Source organism: Protopterus annectens, chromosome 13.part0 (genome assembly GCF_019279795.1).
Source record: "Protopterus annectens isolate FY-2018-M chromosome 13.part0, PAN1.0, whole genome shotgun sequence".
Lineage (NCBI taxonomy): Eukaryota > Metazoa > Chordata > Ceratodontiformes > Protopteridae > Protopterus > Protopterus annectens.
This window is the reverse complement of record NC_056747.1, coordinates 590,000,597-590,023,500: the sequence shown is the minus strand read 5'-3', so window position 1 is coordinate 590,023,500 and position 22,904 is coordinate 590,000,597. Positions and strand designations below refer to the sequence as shown.

Genomic DNA, 22,904 nt, shown 5'->3' with positions numbered 1-22,904 from the left:
GTACTTTAAATCGAAGCACTGGTACTCAGTAGAGGATGAACAACAATTTTTCAGTCCACAATGGCGTTATTAATTGATGGTTTGCTCAGAGATTATTTTGTACTTTTTTCAACAGCAAAAAAAAAATCAGTTTACCTGTCTCAGAATGAACGCCACAACATCAGTTGACTCCCAGTAGCTGGCATGGAAAAGATGTGGCAATGCCACAGTGGGAAATGTAGTCAAAACATCAGGGCAGTACAAGGCATAGTCTATCCGTTTTGTACCCCACCATTTTGAAGTGACTACAAACAAACAAACAAATTGAGTGTTAATGTATTATGTGCATAGCTATAATCTAAGTATTGAAAGATGTAAGTAAACAACAACAGTAGTTAAGATTTTTAAATCAGTAACTATCTCTGACTAGTCTTAATATTTTCAGTTTCAGAAGCCAAGACAGCAATGACACATTTTGACAGTTCTGTATTTTGAATGAATTTATGGCAAACTACTCCATTCACTTTACAGTAGGGCTTTCCTGGGTAAGCATAAAACTTTCTTTCATGTAACAGGATTTAATCTTTTTTCAATGATTCTTTGTAATGAGTAAAACATACATGTATAAGAACTCTTACCTAAATGCAGCAGTATGACAGCTGTCTCTTCTTACAACACAAACTTATGTTTAGTGATATATTGTAATTATTTACTTTAACTTGTAATCTGAGTGGCACAATTACAGTACTGGAGATACCCAACTAGCAAAAGACAGTAGCACTAAGATGGAAACCTTGCATATACTATATGCTGTTTATTGCATCTTGAAAACAAATATAACGAAATGCAAAGTTTTAAACAACACAGAAACTAAAGCTAAATATTTTTGATCTGACACAGGAAAACAGTAATAATTTAAAGTAGAATAATAATGGGGAACCACTGACAATTTTGTGGGCAACAGAGCTGCTTCCCATAGTTACAGAAACATCAAAATGCATAACCCCAAATTACTTACAAAAGCAGTCAAACCCATATTAAATCAATGGTAAAAAAACAGGCTTCTCCCCTTCACATCACCTTGCTAATTGCATATTAACCCTAACCCATCCATAACCCCTTTTTCCCCATTATGTTACATATGGGGTGTCACTTCAAAAGTGTCAATCAATTAGCACCAAGGATCGATCTGCCTGGTGGCTAGCCCTGCTGCGGCTGAGACACACAGACAGACACACACACAGACACACACAGACAGACACACACACACACACACACACACACACACACACACACACACACACACACACACACACACACACACACAGTGCCCAATCCACAGCATGTCTTTGGAATGGGGGAAGAAACTGGAATACTTGAAGGAAACCTATGTGAACACAGGGAGGACATGCAGACTATACACAGGAGGTACCACAGCTGAGAATCGAATCCGACATACTCTTGCTGTGAGGTGGCAATGTTATTGACTGCACCACTGGGCCCTAACCACTTATCTTAGAAAAATATTTCCTTGGGGGGGGAAACATTAAACATAGTCTTTAAGGGACTGACTGACACAAATGCCTGGGTATCTAAAGGGTGTGGCTATATCAATACTGTTTTTAAACTGGTCTGTAATGTGGAAGGTGGCTGGGCATTTTGTTAGTCTTTTACTTGTTCCAGATACCATAGATTTTTTTCTTGTGGTGAACTGATTGATTAGACAGAGCCAAATTCAGCACAAGGTAACCTAGGCAGCTGCCTCAGGCCTGTTGAAGGCTGGTTGGCCTGGTCATGAAACATTATTATTAAAAAATAAAAAAAGTCTTCTTTCCCTTTTAAAAATCCCAGAAAAGGTATATTTTTGCTCTTAAAAAGAGTTTATTCCTGCTCAATGTGCAGATGCACAAGCAGAGCAGTCAGTGTGCAATGAGACTAGAGCACATGCAGACCAGAGTAGATGTGTGAGATTTGAAAGGCAATACCAAAGCAGACTTTGTATGTGAGAAAAAAGCCAGGGAGCCTGGAGATGTTTTAAAGCATTACGCCACATGCTTTATATTGCAGCATTAGAAACTCCTTTAACTTGTTAAATATACAAATAGCATTTAACGTATAATGAGATATTTACAAAGAAGTAGCACTATGTATCAAGTGTAATAGTGCTGTGAACAAGGACATACATGGAGGGGTGATTCTGAGATACAGGTATCATGATTGGACTAGCAGAAAAATAGTGCAGTATATATCATATGCAAATGACTGAGTAATAACATACAAATGAATGTAAATAAGTAAATGAGAGGCATCAACTATGCAAATAAAGAAATCAAACTTGGAAGCATGTTTCAAAACAAGTATAAAGTTAGAACAATGGCCCGAGGTGATCAGTTTGCTGGAGCACCATCATTTTTCAATGCATAGATGTGGCACCCATGCTAAGATGTTAGGGGAAGCAGCTGCTGTAGCTGGTCAGCATGTGCTAGTGACTGCCTTGGGGACCAGTGTCCATGATGCTGCACATCATCACTCTCATCATTACAGAAGAGTCCATTAGAGGCTGAAATTCCATCATCTCCACATCTGGGATAATGTTGACTGCTACTCTTTGGGCAGAGATATAAGCCTCATGTGCAGTCACACACAGAACTGGGGGGTTGTATGGGCTACCTCTTCGAGTGGACACAAAAGATTATATGGCACTAACCATTCCTGCTAAAGAAACCTTTTGGTGTTTGGCAGGGTACATGTTAGATTTTTTGCAGGTGTCAGCCTCATAAACTTGGGAACAGTTTCTTTGAGATGATGCTGCAGCATGTGTGGCAGCATATTAAGTTTCCGCAGACTGTATAGGAGGAAACACCGTACTATATGGGCATTCTATGACATAACCCATCTTGTGGAAGTCATAGAGGCCATTGACTGCACGCTCATTGCTATCAAGGCTCCACCTGCTCCACAAGCTGTCTGTTATATTAACCTGAAGGGTATCAACTGCTAGGTGGGTATGCAGTGTACAGGGTATTACACACAATGTGTCTGTGCATCATCCAGGCAACTTACACAATTCCTATATCTGGCAAATGTGCAACGTATAGCAGCAGTTCATATCAGGTGACTTTCCAAAAGGTCATCTAGTTGATAGGTGAACATGTTGACTCCCACACAGTACATGATAATCTAGTCCTATGAATATGAGTAACAGACTACTTATAATGATGTCCACTGTTATACATACAGAATAAAGGAATAATAGTTACAAAACTGTCACAGACTTATAACATCACTGAGTAAATGTTTGGACTGCTCTTGATCCAGTTGACCACTTCCGCTGGTTGGAGTCATCTGGTGATGCTGTATGCAGCAGAGACCTGCATCAAGATATTCATGCTCTGCACCATGTGTCAGACAGTTACAACACTGGGACCCCATAACACCACCTAGCATGCCTGAGTCAGCAGAAGAGGAGCTGTCTGAGGAGTTGTTAGAGGAACTGGCTGCAGCAGCATCTTATGAGAGGCAGACATGAATGCAATATATTGTGATATTGGCAGAAAGGTAGAGTCTAGTCCAAAACTATGGGCTGTGATTAGAGTAACAAAGAATATAACTGAGGTATACAGTAACATATCCAGGATGTGCATTACAGTGCACTGACTGGTCATGCTATGAATCAAATATTACCATACCAACACAGACCAGACTGGTGGGCAGGGCACAGTTATTATGATTTGCACAGTTGGGATGGGGCACAGTGACAGAGGACAGCAGTACTAGTAGTGATGATGGGTCACAGGGTGGTGAATACTGAGCCATGAATGCAAATAGGAAGTTGTGGGTTGGCAGAGATCACAACCTCCAATGACATGGTAGAGCATCCATGAGTGGAATGCTGGCTGGGTATATCATATAGACTTGCAGTGTCATGAATAGAGGCATCCCATCTAAGGGATGGCTTATCACATTGGGAGCACATGTGGAAACCCAAATGTGGCCTTCTTTCAGAATGTTGGTATTTATGACTCCCATGAATGGACAAAAGTTGGTTCTTCTCATGGTAAGGCTAACAGGGGAGTGTAATGGTATTGGAATGCATTACCCTGACATTGGCTTGCCTGCTGGGGTGTGCCTATGGTAGGACCAGTAGAGTGTCAACTATATCCGTGTTAGTCCATGGCCAGGGATGGAGGCAGCAGTTGACAGTGAAGCCATCTCTGGAATGGTGTGCACCATTTGCATAAGCCTAATGTGCAGTCATGCAATGTACATCTGTCCCCTTACACAGCTATGGAAGCTGGTTGCCTGCATCCACATGGATGCACCAATGGATATTAAATGGGTCACTGTTGCCATCACCAGACATGTTTTTAACTGATCCTTATATGCCATGTCACTCTGTATATGTTGCAGAATGTCCCACAATCCCTATAGTAGTTGCAACTCGTCATGCAGGTCATGCAGCACATAGTGTAAGGAGTGGCTATCTGTGTCTGGATCACTGGCCTGCACATCCAATGACTTGATGCCAAGGGAAACACCCAGGATTGATAAAGTGCTGGAGTCATAGCAATGATGTTCGCCTACTCTTCTCTCCCCTATTCTGGATGCATGTACCATGAAGCAGTGTGGTTCACTAATATCATCTGTGGTAATGACAGCTGTTTAGCATGGGGGTAAGGCTGATACAGAGGAGCTGATCTGATTTTCGCTGAACACAAGTGATGCTTCCACAGCCAAACAACCAACAGGTATGAGGGTTCTCTAACATTCACTGATGAGGGATACCAGGAATGCCTTCAGTTTTGTGAAATGCCTTTATGGAGGTTTCCTATGCTTTGGTATTGGCATGCAGTAACATATCATTGATCCTATGACACACTAGTTGCATTCCCCTATAGCTACCCACCACACTGATGTCCTGCATCAATCCCTTTCACACCTGGTTCTGTAAGGCCTTGTCAACTTTACTCTTCTATGGGATTTGCATGACATGTATATACAGACACTGTAACAGCACCTCTGTCTCCTGTGCATTGAATTTCTCCAACAATTGCCATCTGTTTGGCTCCATGCTACACTTGCAGGTTAAACAAGTGGATCAGTCTTTGCATGCATACCATTGGTACCAGCCAGCAATTGCCTCCAGTTTGTTCCCAGTTCCACTATGGTGGCTGGAGTCTTGTGTAACCACGGTGACACTGTCAAAATTTGACAGCTAGAGGCCTGTTAACTATGCTTGCTGCCATTACAAATGTGGGAATAACAAAGTCTGAATCGGGTGTACACCAGACCCTCCATTCCTTGTAGCATATCATGCAGGTCTTTGCACATTTGGTAAATTGAAGTGTTGCCTATGACACAGAATTGTGACTGAGCCTGCCTGTGCTCCCTGTGCCCTGTTAGGCTGACGACCCCTAACAGTAATGCAAACTGTCTTGCCAGTTCCTTCTGTCCTGTTATGATGAACTTTCCCAAAAGGACTGCAACCTCTGCTGCTTGTCTCCTGTGCCTGTATAGGGTGAGGTCTCCAAAAGGAATGCAATATCTCCTACTTGCCCTCTTGTACCCTGTCAGGTTGAATCTCTCTGCCTGTCAGTCCCATCAATCCAGGGCAGTGCTATCCCACACAGTCTACTGCTGTGTCACAATGTCTGCTGCTGCCATGCTCCTGTGAATTGTCACTGCATTCCTGATGTCCACTGCAAGTTGCCTTGGTTGCGGTCAGTTTTCTTATATGGCACTAGACTCTATCATATTTATTCATATTCTGCACTTTGCTTGCTATAATGAGGTCTTGTACAAAATCACAGCAGCAGTTTTTATCATGCTGAACTAGGGCTTGTAATATGCTTATTTTTTGAATGAGGTGACTTAGTATGATTATCTGTGCATTGCCCAAATAACATGATGCATTATCACACCCATATTACGTACTGTGGGGCCCATTCCTGCATGTTCACATGCTTAAAGGGGAAGGGTGAGTGAGTGTGTGTGTGTGTGTGTGTGTGTGTGTGTGTGTGTGTGGAGCCTGTCCACTCACTAAATTGATTACATTAATGACCATGGGCTTTGTGTTACCCCACTGCCCATCACGACCATTCAATGGATTTGACAACATGTCAGGTGTATGTTCTTGTAGAAAGTGGTTGCACTAATGCCGCTTTGCATTGCACTACTGGCTATATACATTGCTCTACAGCTGATGCACATTGAGTTATCCTGCTGCCCACTGATGCACATCATGTGGTGTCTGCAATGTGTATTTTTGCAACCCAGCTTTCACATTTTCTTCTGGAGTAGACCAGAAGAGTGGACATGGCCCCTGAATTATCAGACTCTAGCAGAACTTCTGTCTGGTACAACAGGGACTACAAAATCTTTTTACACTTGCTGTACAAGGATCACTGAGAAAGCCTGCAAGGGAACTGTGATGGCCTGGCACCAGCTTGTCATGATGGTAAGTAAGCCCACTAGCATTATGTACTCTGGCAAGAAGTTCTAGAATAACTATGGTGATCCAAATAGACATGACTCAGACCTCCTCTTCCAGAGGGAAGAATAGGTTATGGAGGGAGAGTTACTTATTTATTGTAAGCAGATTATTTTTCTATTGTTACAGTGAGTAGACCTAGCACCTGTAGCATACTTGTCTTCTTCTGAATGACTCCCAGAGGAGGAAGGCCAAACTCTCCAGGTGGTAGGGTAAGTGTAGTATATAGCTTTTAGTGATGTAATATTTTAATGAATGCATAACTGAACAGTTGTAGTTGTGTTCTTCTTTTTTTCACGTTTTTCATTTCTTTTCTATTGTTTTCCTTTGCTAATTCACTTTTTACCTTTAATGTAATAGTTTAATGAACTTCATATAAGTGAAAAATTATATTTATTTTATATTTTTTTCATTTTTTTGAATTGCCTTTTTATGATGTTATATTTATTTCTGTTTAATGTACTATTTTAATAAATTGTATAAGATATAACAAAAATGGTTGAACTAGTGTTTTTCTACCATTTTCCATTGTTTTTTGATTATGTTGTCCCATTGCTTTTGTCTTTTGTTTATTTCTGCTCATTTTCCTTTTCTACAGGATCCGCTATGGTGCAGAAAGCTGTGAGGTAGCAGCTATTACATTCTGCACCATCCACCATACCAACTAATGGAACCCTAGCAGTCTCCAGTCTAGCCTTTTTGCAGGGTGATGTAGTTTACCCTGTGGGAAGTGACATGAATGTCTCACTGGTGATCCATATCTCAGGAGGGGAACCAAGACTTCTCATCTAAAAGTGGTGCTGCTTTGTTAACCAATATGATATGCAATGGCTGGGAAGGACTAAGGTGGACCAGTGGCTCAGTGCCTTTACTAGTACCCTGGAGCACCTCCTTGTGTGGCTTGTAGTGTCATGCAGCCAACTGAACTATACTAGGTTGACATCAGAGGTGGTGCAAACCCATGCCAGCCATGGAGATGATTACCTTCTGGGCTCAGTGGGCTGGCTTAGCAGGCCTTTTATAATTTTGTTCTTCACCCTTTTGTGTCACTTCCCATTCCTGTTCACAGTACAGACCTCTCTATCACTAGCCATCCATCATCTGTCAGTCTGCATTTCTATATTGTTGCCTCTTATGTGTTATTACCTTTCCTGCAAGTCACTGTTTGATTTGTATCATTATGAGCTCCTGTCACCCCCCAAAAAAAAAGAATGCCCTTCTCATCTGCTTTCTGCATGTTTCTGTGCTTGGTCTTCCTCATTTCTGGTTACTTTTTCTTCCCATTTTCTTCCCAGTTTTATAATAAACTCAGTTGTCACCTTCATCTGTATGTGCTCCAGGGTGTGCAAGTGTATTAGCTATGATACGCTACTGTCCTCATATCACATGATTATTCATAATATGGTTGTCTCACTTAAATAGTTATTGCTGTTTTAGCAGCTGTGAAGATTCACCCTGCATTACTGCTCTTGGCATAACTGCACTATGGCTGCACTCATGTATACCTAGTCTGCATTGGGCTACACTCAGCTGGCATCATCATGCTATTTACTACAGCACAACTGTATTATGCTTCTTTCTGAATATGTGTCATTTTTATACAACTAGACCCAAATCCAGCACTAGGTGACCTAGGCAGTTGCCTAAGGCCCTGCTGGCTGGTAGGGATCCACTGGCCAGGGGGAAAGCCACAGCATTTACTTTTTAATTTTTAAATTAAAAACAAATCACATGGCTTTAAGGGCATTTTGCCTTTAAGAACACCCCCTGGTGCAATTTTTATCTCACCATGCATCCGCGTGCTCTAAATATTTATTTTTTCTGTTGCACAAATGGAATTTAAATAGATACCATTCCAGTTCCTTCTGTGGAATGTTATCAGAAGCGTGATCAATCAGGGAGTGTGTGCGCACTTGTGTGTGTGTATATAAAATGATGGCAAGCTAGTTAATTAAACCAGTCTCAAGCCCTGCACCTTAGGTTATAAGAGACAAGAGCCTGAATTGTCTACTCCAAATAACAAAAAAGAAAGTAAATGGAGGCTACAAATCACGCCAGCCAAACGGATACAAAATCTTTTACTCAGTTAGCGCTTTCATGCAAGACACTGCTTGCACTTCTTCAGACGTCTGAAGAAGTGCAAGCAGTGTCTTGCATGAAAGCGCTAACTGAGTAAAAGATTTTGTATCGCTATGGACGGATTTGTAGCCTCCGTTCTTTTGGAGTTAAATTTTATTTTGTTTACTCCAAATAACAGACTATGTGTTTCAGTGCATTTTCAAGAAATTATGAGGTTCAGTGCATTTTCAGGAAATTGTGAGGTTCAGTGCATTTTCAAGGAATTGTCAGCCTCAATGCTTTTTCAAGGAATTCTGAACTTCAAGGGTCAAGATTTTTACTGCTGCTCATGCTAAGTCTGTTTTTAATGTGCAACTGGTATGTTTAGCAAATGGTCATCACTGTTTGCGTTAAGAGAATTTAAAAGCAGTGCTAGTAGCTCAACAGGTAGCATCCTTACTTTTGAATCAGGAGGCTGTGTGGTCTACTCCCACACCATGCAGATGGATTGATGAAACTGCATTGTTCTTTAAGGGAAAGTTGGGGTGCTACAGTCCTGTGTCCTCCTTTAGATGAGATGTCTTGTAAATATGAACCTATTGTCAGTTTGCCTTCCATTCCCTGTTGCAATATTATCAGCTTACCATATTTTTGAATGCAACTTAGGCAATTTATTCTTCAAGGGTAGCAGGCACTGAATTTGTAGATGAATTTGTACTACATTGAAATATAAAGGTTTTTGCTGGGAGCAACCTCTTTATTGGTTACAGATCTCTTTAATGTGGAATTATTCAAATGACTTAATTCTGCAGAGATTGTGCATATTGACTGATATTTGTGGATTGTAATGACAAATATGAGTGGCCTTTTATGGCTGACATGCTTTGAAATGGGCAGTTTTGGAATTATTGGTTCATACATTTTGTTTCATTGCTTACTGGAAAAATGTGTAAAACCTACAAATTTAAAATGCACTGTAACAAATGGTGTGGTATTTTATAAGGAATACAATCAGGAAGGTATATCAAAGAACACATGCATGTAAGCATGGACCTAAAGATGTGTGCAAGGGGCCTATGGTTTGAAAACAGCCCAAAGGTAAACTTAATCTGCCACTGACCAGATGCATTTTCTTTGAATGTGAGTTTCAAAAACAGAAAACTTTACTGTTAATACTAAGTCTGTTTTCATTGTAAGACTGTATTGTTTTGTTTAGCAAATGTGTATCGGTGTTATAGAAAGTTAGAGCAAACATACATTTCTGTATATTGTTCTTGCAGGTATGTTGCAGGTATGTTGTTCTTTATTAACCTGTTAGCACTGATATGAATAACTTTAACTTTTCTTTATGTAGATGAGTTTTATTTATGCATTGTCTTTTCATTTCCTACTCCTGCTTTCCTATATGGGTTCATTACTGCGTCCCCTGAAATGTGGGGCATGTGTAGAGCTGATATCTTAACCTGTACGTATGCATTCAGTAATTTGTGCTTAGACTGAAGGGGGTGCAGAAATCTAGGCATTCTTTCTCTGGAACTGCTTCTGTGAAGATTCAGGTGACAGATTTTACTTTGACACTGCCATGAAGATTGCTGCAAACGCACTGATTACACTGATATACCTACAGATATAAACACATTTCAGTGTGTGTTTGATATCTCTACAACTGTATACATGCAGATTTAGTGATTTAATTTCTCCTATTTGTAATCAGCCCATATGATGCAATATTAATTGCAACACCTTTGGCCCCTATTAGAGTTAGGAATTAAGGCGATAATTGTGTTGGTATAGCATAGTTGTGGTATTAAAATATTGTTCTAAGGGTTTGTGAGCATCACATCCATAACACAATGAGTCAGAATATTAAAGTTATGATCACCCAAAACACAAATTACCTTCTGTACATGTCGCTCGCCTTGTGTATATTCCATAAGAAGATGAGGCTGGGTGTTCATTTAAGTAGTTTATTACACACAAACACATCAGGCTGGAGAATGGCAACATTAAACTTAAATAAATTAACTGACTGACTAGTACACACATACATATTTACACCTCGGCTGCTCACTACAAAATGGCACTCTTGCTTGCACCTGCCCAGTACTTAATACTTATATGCACATGCTCACTGTCTGGAATAGCTCTTAAAGGAACATAGACACTCTGATCTATAGTACAGACATGTGAAAAGGTGAGAGACAGTACAGTTATGTAAGCAAATTCACCATAACAGTACATGGTCGAATGATCACTGCTGAAGTAAGCATAGCTAATTGGGTTATATCCTGCCAAGGATATAACAGCCAACCAGTTTCTAAAGCTTCAGGGCACACGCACATTCTACACACCTACACTGTCAGTCAGCTCAAGAACAGGTGACTAAAAAGACAAGTTTTGGCACAAATATTTTCAGAGTTTTCTGTCAACAGAAAGGGAGGTTGACCACTAAAAGGACAATGCTAGAAATAACAAGAAATAAGTATTCACACTCTGGCATAGACAAAACACCATGAAATGGGGGGGGGGGTGGAGGGAGGGAGGGAGTGGCTACTGCAGCACTGACTATTCAAACATCTACTGTTATGGTGCATGTACTTACACAGCTGTAGTATGTGCACCATACTGAACACTACTTTTATTTGCTATATGGGTAGCTTACCCTAAAGCTTACTACATTCTGGAGGTGGAAGGGAAACCTTTGGAAATGGTCCTAGAAAAGCCTGATCTTGACCTAGAGAAGGAATCAAGCTTGTAATGCCTAGTACACCTATGTAAGGAGGGCCACATTGCCACTTCAAGAATACTTCTCGATTCCAACCCTTTCCAAAAAGCCATAGATGAGGCCAATGCCCTGGTAGGATGGGCTTTGATTCTGCCTGGAATAGTTTTGTTATGGTGAGTATAAAACAGGTAGTAGCGTGAGACAATCATTTAGACATAGTTTTGACACAGGCTATCCCTTCCTCTTACCTTCACAAGAAATGAGCAACTGATCCAAAGATCTGAAAAATTAAAGTTTTGTGAAGGCAGTACTCAAGTTGTCTGTGGACATCCGAAGTATGGATTATCCTTTATAAAAAGAAAACAGTACCAGTACACTGATGAAGAATCAGCTCACAGCAAACAAGAGTCCAAAGAATAAAAAATTAGCTAATTCACCACGGCTGTTAGAAATCCACTTCAATATACACGAAGAAAGTAAGCGCTTTCACGGCCTCCCTGACCGCTTCCTCAGACTGAATACAAACTTCACAATAGCACTTGCTTTTAAATACACAAATAAATAAACAATAATCCAATAATTCAATTAATCTATGAAAACAACTTATACAAAACTTAAAATATGTTATTAAAAACATTTGACAATGTAAATATATGTTATATCAAACCTCATTAGTGTCTAAGCGCCCTATTTTTAATAGGGGTTTCAAAGAGACGGCTTCATTAATTCCCGGAAAATTATATGCTTTAAGCTTTAAAATCCATCTCTGCTCTGCCTTTTCTGTTTTGTTCTTGATATCACTCCCTCTTATTCCTTCATCCAAGATTTCTAAAACTATACATTTAAAATAATGTGCACTGCCTGCCACTGCTACATGTTTTGTTAAGGCATCTGTCTCTTTTCCGTTCAAAATATCCATATAGTCTTCCTGTATGTGTTCTTTAAACATATGATTAGTTTTTCCAACACAGTAAACATTGCAGGCTATACAGAATGCAAAGTATAGTATGTTTTTAGTTCTGCAGTCTGCATAATGTTTAGCATGTAACTCAAAATGTAAAGTAGAATGTATAAAAGTAGTGCAAGAATGTACATATTTACAGACTGAACAATTCCTGTACATATATGTCCCTTTTCTTTGAGATAGATCATTCTTCTTTTTCTTATTACTATTACAGCAAAGCTGGCGTTTTAAAGATCTCTCATTCTTAAATGCAAAGTGCGGTACATTTTCTACAAAACCTTCCAAATCCTTAGCTGTCCTTAAAATGTTCCAGTTTCTATTAAATACCTCACAAAAGGCACCAATGTCACTGGCATATGTAATAGGAAATCTAACCTTACTTCTATTGTTGTTATAATTATCCGGTCCATCCCCTCTCTCAGAGAAAAAAGCCTTGCCTCTGGTATTTCTTTCACTGGCCAACTCAGAGGCCTGTTTGTCAACCATGTTACTAGAATATCCTCTCTCTAGAAATTCAGCTCTGAGATTGTTCAGAGCGGACTCCAGCAGTGAGTCATCATTATGCAGTCTCATTAGTCTCAGAATTTGTCCTCTCACTACATTATTTCTAACAAACTGCGGATGCATGCTATCCCTGTGTAACAGGGTATTCCTTCTAGTAGGTTTCCTATAGATGCTAGTTTGAATTCCCAATATATCAGATTTCTTTAACTTTACATCAAGGAAATCTATCTCTTCCCTGGAGGTCTTGCTGGTGAAATTCAAAAAGGTAGTAGTAGTACCCAAATACTCTATGAATAACTCAAGTTCTCTCTGTGTACCTCTCCACAGAAAAAACATGTCATCCACAAATCGAGTATACCAGATCAATTTGTCCTTATAAAATTCATTAGACAAAAATGCGTTAGACTCCCATTCAACTAGAGCTAGGTTGGTGTAGTTAGTGGCACAAGGTGTGCCCATAGCTAAGCCAATCTTTTGGAGATAGTATCCCTCCCTAAAATTAAACATGTTATTATGAACATCTTTGTATCTCTTAAAACACTGTTGCAACAATCTAGTACTGGATGTAAACATTTCTCTACATATATCAACAAGGGTTCAGTGGCCCACTCTTTACTCAAAACAATTGGTCTCATCGGAGGGATCTTACAATTCTTATGTATTTTCGGTAACCCGTGTATGGTGGGCTAGACCGGATTTTCAACAGTAAAATATTTAAACAGGTCCTCAGTAATCATTCCATTAATCAAAAGATCAAATAACATAATCACTATTCTATCTATAATTCCCTTCACCTGTGTACGAGTTATCAAATAAGTTTGCTCATAATTCAATAACAACTGCACTTGAGCAATGTACAAATCTTTATCTAATATAACTACCCCTCCCCCTTTATCGGCAAGTCTTATCTCTACTGATTGCAGCATCTTTAATTCACTTAAAGCAATACTTTCATCTCTATTCATATTAAAATAATTAGGTGCTGTGCCATTATTAAATATTTGTCTTATTTCATGTTCATAGACAGAAACAAATGGCTCAACAATTGGATGTTGTTTAACAAAAATACAACTTTCACTGTCAGTTGTTTTAACAATAGTCTTCAATGTGAGAGTTCTAGCAAAAAGTCTCAGTTCCTGTAGTATAGCTACTAAAACTGTTTTTTGTGCAGGGATAAAGGAAAACATGTAGCAGTGGCAGGCAGTACACATTATTTATATAGTTTTAGAAATCTTGGATGAAGGAATAAGAGGGGGTGATATCAAGAACAAAACAGAAAAGGCAGAGCAGAGATGGATTTTAACGCTTAATGCATATACTTTTCCGGGAATTAATGAAGCCATCTCTTTGAAACCCCTATTAAAAGATAGGGTGCTTAGACACTAATGATGTTTGATATAACATATGATTGCATTGACAAATGTTTTTAATAACATATGTTACATTTTGTATAAGTTGTTTTCATAGATTAACTGAATAATTGGATTATTGCTTATTTATGTGTGTATTTAAAAGCAAGTGCTATTTTGAAGTTTGTATTCAGTCTGAGGAAGCGGTCAGGGAGGCCGTGAAAGATCTTACTTTCTTTGTGTATATTAAAGTGGATTTCTACAGCCGTGGTGAATTAGCTCATTTTTAATTATTTGGACTCTTGTTTGCTGTGAGCTGATTCTTCATCAGTGCACTGATACTGTTTTCTTTTTATCCTGGTTGTTTGTTGTTATCAGTCCTGGACATGGCTGAAGGCTCTGACTTAGAGATGGGATCTACTGCAGTCAGCAATTTAGGATTACGCTTACAAACTCAATGTTTAGATTTTATGCATGGAACTTAATCCTCTTGTAAATCAACCTGTATTCCCTGAGGGCAACAACAATAAGGTTGATGCAAATGTGCAAACATGCTTCAGGGAGCAATTTAGAGACTATGAAAACAAACTTTATAAGTTTAAACATCTGCAGTGGCAGAGGTTTCACCTCGAGGCATCTTTACATTATAAAATTGTGCCAAGAGGTCTACGGGTTCTAACAATGCCCACATATAGAGATTTATACCCAGAGCTCTTAAAAAGATGGCAACATATGAATCTTCAGTTAAGTTATGATTACATGCATTTGTTGATTAACCATTTTTTACCACAGGAGCTGGTGAAAGAACTTAAAGAACTTTATATTCACTTACAGAACACGTTTTCTGCAGATATCATACTAGATAAAATAGACGCATTGCATGAGCAGATATCTAGTTATGATAAGCAGTTGCAGAATGGTAAACTTAAGAAACTGCAGAGAGACATGAATGATTTCCAAACTGGGAGGGACTTTTCATGGCTGAGATTCACTACAACCAATAGCGAACAGTCAACTGAATATTCAAATGTTCATCGACCAATCATGCAGAGGGAGATAGAAGAGGCAGCAAACACACAGGAAACAGTGATCGAGAAAGCACTTACTCCTGAAGGAACACAGACTATTATAGAGAAAACACAGCCAGTGGCTAGTAGTATTGAGAGCAGCATCGTTGACTGTAACCCTACTACATCAGTGAATCAGACAACACCCATGAATTCTTTTTCTGAAGAACCGGGCCAACAGCAAGGGACTCAAATTATACCCTTTCAACTACAGGACCCATTACTCATCAAGGAGAGGTCCAGGAGTTGAGGACGAAGGGGGAAAGTGCCCGAAAGACAGTTTGTATCAGAGAAGCAACAGAGATTAACGAGAAGCAAAACCACAAAGTGTTGGTTTTAAATATTTTGAGTATATCTCTTACTGAAGCATAACTTTCTGTATTAGGAAAAGGACTATCCATTATCCCTGCACAAAAAACTGTTTTAGTAGATATACTTCAAGTACTGAGTTTTTTTGCTAGAACTCTCACATTGAAGACTCTTTTTAAAACAACTGACAGTGAAAGTCGTATTTTTATTAAATCTAGCACTTTTGTTCCCAAACAACATCCAATTGTTGAGCCATTTGTTTCTGTCTGTGAACATGAAATAAGACAAATATTTAATAATGGCACAGCACCTAATTATTTTAATATGAGTAGAGATGAAAGTATTGCTTTAAGTGAATTAAAGATGCTGCAATCAGTAGAGATAAGTCTTGCTGATAAAGGGAGAGGGGTAGTTATATTAGATAAAGATTTGTACATTGCTCATATGCAGTTGTTATTGAATGATGAGCAAACTTATTTGATAACTCGTACACAGGTGAAGGGAATTATAGATAGAATAGTGATCATGTTATTTGATCTTTTGATTAATGGAATGATTACTGAGGACCTGTTTAAATATTTTACTGTTGAAAATCCAGTCTAGCCCACCATACACGGGTTACCGAAAATACATAAGAATTGTAAGATCCCTCCGATGAGACCAACTGTTTTGAGTAAAGAGTGGGCCACTGAACCCTTGTTGATATATGTAGAGAAATGTTTACATCCAGTACTAGATTGTTGCAACAGTGTTTTAAGAGATACAAAGATGTTCCTAGAAAAGCTGTATGATAAAATCAAAGAGGTAAATAGGGAATATATTTTGTCACACTTGATATTGTGTCATTATTTACTGTTATCCCTAATACGTGGCGGATAGAAAATGTTAGAAATGTATTGAATTTTAAACAATTTTGTACACATGAGAAGATTAATTTGATATGTTCCCTACTGGAGATCATTTTAGAAAATAACATATTTAATTTTAGACAGGAATACTGCCTACAAAAGATTGGCGTAGCTATGGGCACACCTTGTGCCAATAGCTACACCAACCTAGCTCTAGTTGAATGGGAGTCTAACGCATCTTTGTCTAATGAATTTTATAAGGACAAATTGATCTGGTATACTCGATTTGTGGATGACATGTTTTTTCTGTGGAGAGGTACACAGAGAGAACTTGAGTTATTCATAGAGTATTTGGGTACTACTACTACCTTTTTGAATTTCACCAGCAAGACCTCCAGGGAAGAGATAGATTTCCTTGATGTAAAGTTAAAGAAATCTGATATATTGGGAATTCAAACTAGCATCTATAGGAAACCTACTAGAAGGAATGCTCTGTTACACAGGGATAGCATGCATCTGCAGTTTGTTAGAAATAATGTAGTGAGAGGACAAATTCTGAGACTAACGAGACTGCATAATGATGACTCACTGCTGGAGTCCGCTCTGAACAATCTCAGAGCTGAATTTCTAGAGAGAGGATATTCTAGTAGCATGTTTGACAAACAGGCTTCTGAGTTGGCCATTGAAAGAAATACCAGAGGCAAGGCTTTTTTCTCTGAGAGAGGGGATGGACCGGATAATTATAACAACAATAGAAGTAAGGTTAGATTTCCTATTACATATGCCAGTGACATCGGTGCCTTTTGTGAGGTATTTAATAGAAACTGGAACATTTTAAGGACAGCTAAGGATTTGGAAGGTTTTAAAGAAAATGTACCGCACTTTGCATTTAAGAATGAGAGATCTTTAAAACGCCAGCTTTTCTGTAATAGTAATAAGAAAAAGAAGAATGATCTATTTCAAAGAAAAGGGACATATATGTGCAGGAATTGTTCAGTCTGTAAATATGTACATTCTTGCACTACTTTTGCACATTCTACTTTACATTTTGAGTTACATGCTAAACATTATGCAGACTGCAGAACTAAAAACATACTATACTTTGCATTCTGTATAGCCTGCAATGTTTACTGTGTTGGAAAAACTAATCATATGTTTAAAGAACGCATACAGGAACACTATAGGGATATTTTGAACGGAAAAGAGACAAATGCCTTAGCAAAACATGTAGCAGTGGCAGGCAGCACACATTATTTTACATTTATAGTTTTAGAAATCTTGGATGAAGGAATAAGAGGGGGTGATATCAAGAACAAAACAGAAAAGGCAGAGCAGAGATGGAATTTAAAGCTTAATGCATATACTTTTTCGGGAATTATTGAAGCCGTCTCTTTGAAACCCCTATTAAAAGACAGGGCGCTTAGACACTAATGATGTTTGATATAACATATATTTATATTGACAAATGTTTTTAATAACATATTTTAAGTTTTGTATAAGTTGTTTTCATAGATTATTTGAATAATTGGATTATTGCTTATTGATGTGTGCATTTAAAAGCAAGTGGTATTGTAAAGTTTGTATTCAATCTGAGGAAGCAGTCAGGGAGGCCGTGAAAGCTCTTACATTCTTCATGTATATTAAAGTGGATTTCTACAGCCGTGATGAATTGGCTCATTTTTTATTCTTTGGTATGGAGTATCCTTTCTCCCTCATTTTTAGGTTCTAAAAAGACAATGGGGTGACAGATAGTTTGGCATAAAGTAAACTCAGATACTACTTTAAGCATGAAAAAATGAATAGTTCTTAAATAAATCCTGTCACTGTGGAAAATAACATACTATTAAATAAAAAAGCTGAAAGCAAAACAGCTAAATAAAATAATACACTTTATTTAAACTTACACAAAGGCAGCCGGTAAGCGCGTTTGTTCTAACATGAACTTCATCAGACCAAGTTTCACATTCAAAACAACAATTAATAAATACCTTTATTAAAAATCATATGACTCATTTACTTCAATGATTTAACCCCTTCCTTTTTAAAACAACCTTAAACATTTCCCTGTCATTAATTCCTGAATACACACAGGCATTAAGCCTGATCTGCCAACAATATTCTTTCCAATCCAGATCTTCCTCTGTATCCCAACTGGAATCAATTTTTGACATGATCATTTATTTAAAATTTATAACATACTTTTTGATTTGGATGACACAAAAGCACACGTTTAGCTAGAACGTTAGTTAATTCCTTCTTGTCTTTCGGCTTTTCAAGGTTAGGGGTCGCCACAGCGAAACTCCGGTCCGCTAATGATTGGCAGTAGGTTTTACAGTGCCGAGTTGCCAGCTCAATGCCCAGCCTTCAACGAAGTCACGCCCATTCACGCATGTCTTTCAGAACACCACTCGACTGCAGGGAGGACATGCAGACTCCACACAGAAGGCACTGCCCGCACTCCAGCCCAGAATCGAACAAGAGAACCTCTTGCTGTAAGGCGACAACACTACCGCTGCACCACCACGGATCTGTACTAATTCCTTTTTCTCTACCGCTCTCAAATACTCATAAATCTAGTAAAAAACCCTAATAGTTCTTCCAACATAAAATGCGAGACAAAGCCCACATAATACCATGTACACTACAAATTTGAACTTACAATCAAACTTATAAACCAAATTAACTTCATAATTCCTAGCCACTATAAAAAGTTTTGCCCCTTGTAACATGTTTGCAGTAATTACAACTATTGCACCTAAACAACCCCTTGACTACACATCTACTTAATTTATTCACATTACTTCTAAAAATTGCTCTTTCAAAATCTTTTTTTCTAGGATTTATGAGCATTTGAGAGCAGTAGAGAAGAATGAATTAACTACTACTCTAGCTAACTGAGGTTTTGTGTCATCCTAATCAAAAAGTATTTTATAAATTTTCTATAACTGATCAGGTCAATAATTATGATTCCAGTTGGGATACAGAGGAAGATTTGAATTGGAAAACATTTTGTTGGCAGATCAGGCGTAATGCCTGTGTGTATCCATGAAATAATGACAGGAAATTTTAAGGTGGTTTTAGAAAGGAAGAGGTTAAATCATTAATGTAAAAGAGTCTTGCAATTTTTAATTAAGGTATTTATTGATTGTTGTTTTGAATGTGCAACTTGGTCTGATGAAGCTCATGCTAGAACAAAAATGCTTAACGGTTGCGTTCGTGTTTGTTTCAATAAACTGTATTATTTTATGATTAAAGGAAAACTCCATCCTCTCATATAGTTTAACTCAATCATTAGGTTTCTTTTCTCCCTACAATATGGTTCCAGCATTATGTATGCACCAGAAATCTGCTTGTAGTTTTTAAAACTTTTATTTTCTTGCATTGGAGTCAAAGGAAGTGAAAGCTCACCTAATTTTTTTTTAACTCAACGTCTCACATACTTTGCAGAAAAATTCGTCTCCACCTGTGCGACATATCATAGACACAATTAAATCTGTAGTTTACCCTGTCAGGTACTGCTGTCAATCATAGATGGGTAATTAATCCTGCTAATGTCAGGAACACAGCAACTGATATAAAAAAAGACAGAAAGCTGCGGAATTGTTTCCATTGTTTTTATTGCAGAGGGGAGGAGAACTTAACACTCCCTTTTCATAGCAAAACAAAGCAATTATATCAGTCAGGAGTTTAAAGGCAATTGTCAACTTTTCTGACAAATTTACATAAGCAGCAACCCAGTATTGAAATTCTAAGCTTTAAATGTTATTTATAATAATTTGTGTTAAGATAACTTAAGAGTAGTAGCAAAGATTTCTGTGACATTTAGAGAAAAGTCAGTAAATATTTTTTCTTGCAAAGTATAAATGCATTTACCATTTTCAAGCCCCCCCCCAGGCTAGAACTGCAGAAAGAGTCAGGTGGCAACCCCCCACAGGCTAGAATTGCAGAAAGAGTCAGGTGGCAACCCTATCAACTAGGTGCACTGATACTGTTCAAAAAAAGGTTGTTTATGCTTTTTTGTGACATCCTTCCAGAGGGGGATGCAGATCCATTGTAACAGATTCCCACTGACTTTGAGTCAGTCCTTGCATTGTCAGAGAGCAACCATAATATACAGCTAAATTTACTTTAGCATACATTTACTATGTACCTTTGCATTAAGAACACTAAGAAAAGGAAATCAGAAGTACTTAACTGTGTTTAAATGCACACACACACACACACACACACACACACACACACACACACACACACACACACACACACACACACACACACACACACACACACACACTCACACACACGCTTTTGTACACATGTACTTTATATACATACACATATACAGAAACACATACACATGCACTATATATATATATATATATATATATATATATATATATATATATATATGTGTGTGTGTGTGTGTGTGTGTGTGTGTGTGTGTGCGTGCAATATATGTGCATACAATTAATTATTTATAATAAACAACATAATACAGTTAAGCATTATTAATGTATAAATTCTAGTAAACGGTCACTTGTCACACATTGACTATGTGTTCCACATAGGTTCATAGGTTCATACTAGGCTATCTGCCCTAGGGCATTTATAAGCCTAGCCAGAGTGTGTTTGGCTTTCGCCACCCATTTTAAATTAATTTTGCTATGCCCTTTTTCGAGGTTAGTATACGGTGCCTCTGTCTAACAGTGACACAGAAGTGATACCCGGGGTAAACCTACAATCTCCCATCCACTCATCAAGATTCCTCTTGAAGAGAGTCAATGAGGGACTCTGCCTAACCTGGACTGAGATTTTATTCCAGAGTGAAGGGAGCCTCTGGGTTATGAATCTGTCCCTCCAGCATGTCCTATTTATTTCAGTGCTGAGGTTCATGTCTCTCGAGCGCGTAGCTCGATGGGATTTGGATTTTCTGAGGTGCAGCATGTCTATTAATTCCGGGTTGGACATGACTTTATACGTCAGGCACAGGTCACCTCTGAGCAGGCGGTATGCCACTGAGTAGAGCTGGAGTTTCTTTAACCGGGCAGCATATGGCATCAGTTTGAGCCCTTTGATCCTCTTGGTGAGGTACTTTTGGGGTCTTTCCAGTTGCTGCAGGTGTCTGGTAAGGTACATCCCAAAAAGGGCATTGTACTCAATTATGGGCCTGATGAGGGATGAGTAAAGAGGCACGATGACCTCCCCTGATCTAGATGTGAATCCCTTCATGATTAGGTGGGCTATATAAAATGTTTTTCTAACCACTTTGGCCATGTGGTTGTCAAATGAGAGATTGCTATCAACTTGGGCCCCAGGTCCCTAATTACTTCTTCTGTACTTAATGGATTACCACCTATGTGGTAATTTGTGGGCACTTTGTTTTGCCAAAGGGATGACTATACACTTTTTGGCATTTAGCTTGAGGCCATGGCTCTGGCACCAGTTGTCTGTTTCTATGAGGCCCTTTTGGAGGATGCTTGTGTCGGCTGGAGAGTCGATTATGGCACCCAGTTTGCAGTCATCTGCGAACTTGGTCAGCCACAGTCCTTCCATGTTGACCTGTACCTCCGAGAAATATATACCAAACAAGAGAGGTCCCAGGACTGGGCCTTGTGGGATGCCACTTGTAACTGGTTTGGAGTCTGACATGGCTCCAGCAATTCTAACCATGTGGGTTCTGTCCTTGAGCCAGTTTGCAACCTATCTAGTGACATAGGGGGTTATATTTAAGCTGGTGAGCTTATCTATAATGCCCAAGTGGTGTATTGTATCAAAGGCTTTTGCGAGGTCCAGATAGGCTGTGTGGACCACCTTCCCTTCATGCAGTCTTGGTCAATGTCTTTCTGTCTGTATTTTTTTTATTTGTTTTGATAAGTGCATTTAATAATTATCTTTGCCAGTGTAGCTTATGTTGTGGCTGAAAAGGGTCATGGGACCAGTTCACTTTCCTGGTTACCAAAGTATAAATAAATATGAAATAGAAAAAATGAGGGGGAACATGACAGAAATAATTGAGGAATTTGTCAAGCACATTTTAAGTCTGCATCATTCATGAGAGAGAAAAATCCTCCCACTGAAGGCATTGGGAAGTATCAGACAGAATAAGTTTAGAGTCCTACTGCTTGTCACGTGTAAATGTACAGCAAGGATCATTTACTGCAGTGAGAGTTTTCACACCTCAGCATGAGAGTATGGGGGAGGGTTTATCAAGTTTGTTAGGACTACAAAAGACTCCTCTTACAAAAACATTTTTTTTATCTGCTTTCTTTTGCTGCAAGTAGCTAACAGCTATTTATAGCATAGCACAAGCTCTGGCAGACAGATAAATGAGGCTCAGCCAGGTAAAAGTACAGTTTTGTACCTACCATAAATGCAGATGTCCGATAGGTATGCATCTGCAGTCCTTACATATGGGTTGTCCTGCGTCAGGCAGCCCTTCGGTCGACTGGATTCCAAAGTCTGGGTCCGGCGTTGGCTGATGTCGCCCCTTTCCTGACGTCAGAGCGCCTGGGATATAAAAGCGTCAGCCGACGTCATCTTCCTCAGTTTTTCTTGTCCCAGATGCCAGTTGCCCTCTAAGTAAGGCTAAATTTGGAGAGATGGAAAAAATT

The 22,904-nt window shown here is 38.8% G+C and overlaps 1 protein-coding gene across 1 annotated transcript in view; it reads right to left on the bottom strand.

Annotated features, from left to right (window-relative positions):
- PITPNM3 (PITPNM family member 3) overlaps positions 1 to 22,904 on the bottom strand; it is a 1,300,985-nt gene that overhangs the window by 221,411 nt on the left and 1,056,670 nt on the right. The window contains exon 13 of the mRNA XM_044054869.1: positions 136 to 284. Coding sequence (XP_043910804.1) covers positions 136 to 284 — 149 coding nt within the window. The remainder of the gene's footprint in view (positions 1 to 135; positions 285 to 22,904) is intronic.